This window comes from Bison bison, unplaced genomic scaffold (assembly GCF_000754665.1).
Source record: "Bison bison bison isolate TAMUID 2011002044 unplaced genomic scaffold, Bison_UMD1.0 scf7180017864376, whole genome shotgun sequence".
Lineage (NCBI taxonomy): Eukaryota > Metazoa > Chordata > Mammalia > Artiodactyla > Bovidae > Bison > Bison bison.
This window is the reverse complement of record NW_011494948.1, coordinates 14,834,225-14,834,782: the sequence shown is the minus strand read 5'-3', so window position 1 is coordinate 14,834,782 and position 558 is coordinate 14,834,225. Positions and strand designations below refer to the sequence as shown.

At 59.7% G+C, this 558-nt stretch overlaps 1 protein-coding gene across 1 annotated transcript in view; it reads left to right on the top strand.

The window, feature by feature from the left end:
- The window catches only part of MLLT3 (myeloid/lymphoid or mixed-lineage leukemia (trithorax homolog, Drosophila); translocated to, 3), a 290,918-nt gene that overhangs the window by 709 nt on the left and 289,651 nt on the right, over positions 1 to 558 (top strand). The window contains exon 2 of the mRNA XM_010857077.1: positions 288 to 468. Coding sequence (XP_010855379.1) covers positions 288 to 468 — 181 coding nt within the window. The remainder of the gene's footprint in view (positions 1 to 287; positions 469 to 558) is intronic.

The window sequence follows — 558 nt, the reverse complement described above, 5'->3', positions numbered from 1 at the left end:
CCCCGACCACCGGACCCCCTTCCCAATCGGGGGTAACATTCCGTTACAATCCCGGCCTGTATGGATGCGGGCCCGGGGGTGCCGGGGGCCGGGCAGGCCGGATAGGCTGCATTTGGGGGTGGGGGGTGTGCGCGCCCACGCGCGTGAAACGTGGATGCAGAGGGCACTGCCGTTTCCTTTTATGTGCGTTTCAAGAAGGAGGAAAAAAAAATGTCAGGCGCAATGTTCAGTGTCGAACGGTCGCCTTCCTGTTGTTCACGGCTGTCTCTCCTCCCCCCTGCCCGCAGTGTGCCGTGCAGGTGAAGCTGGAGCTGGGGCACCGCGCCCAGGTGAGGAAAAAACCCACCGTGGAGGGCTTCACCCACGACTGGATGGTGTTCGTGCGCGGTCCGGAGCACAGTAACATACAGCACTTTGTGGAGAAAGTCGTCTTCCACTTGCACGAAAGCTTTCCTAGGCCAAAAAGAGGTAGGGCTCGAATACAAAAGGAGCTTGATAAAAAATGTCTTTGCTGGCGGTGGAAACAATCGCTTGGTCCGGGCGGTCCCCCTGCCCCTC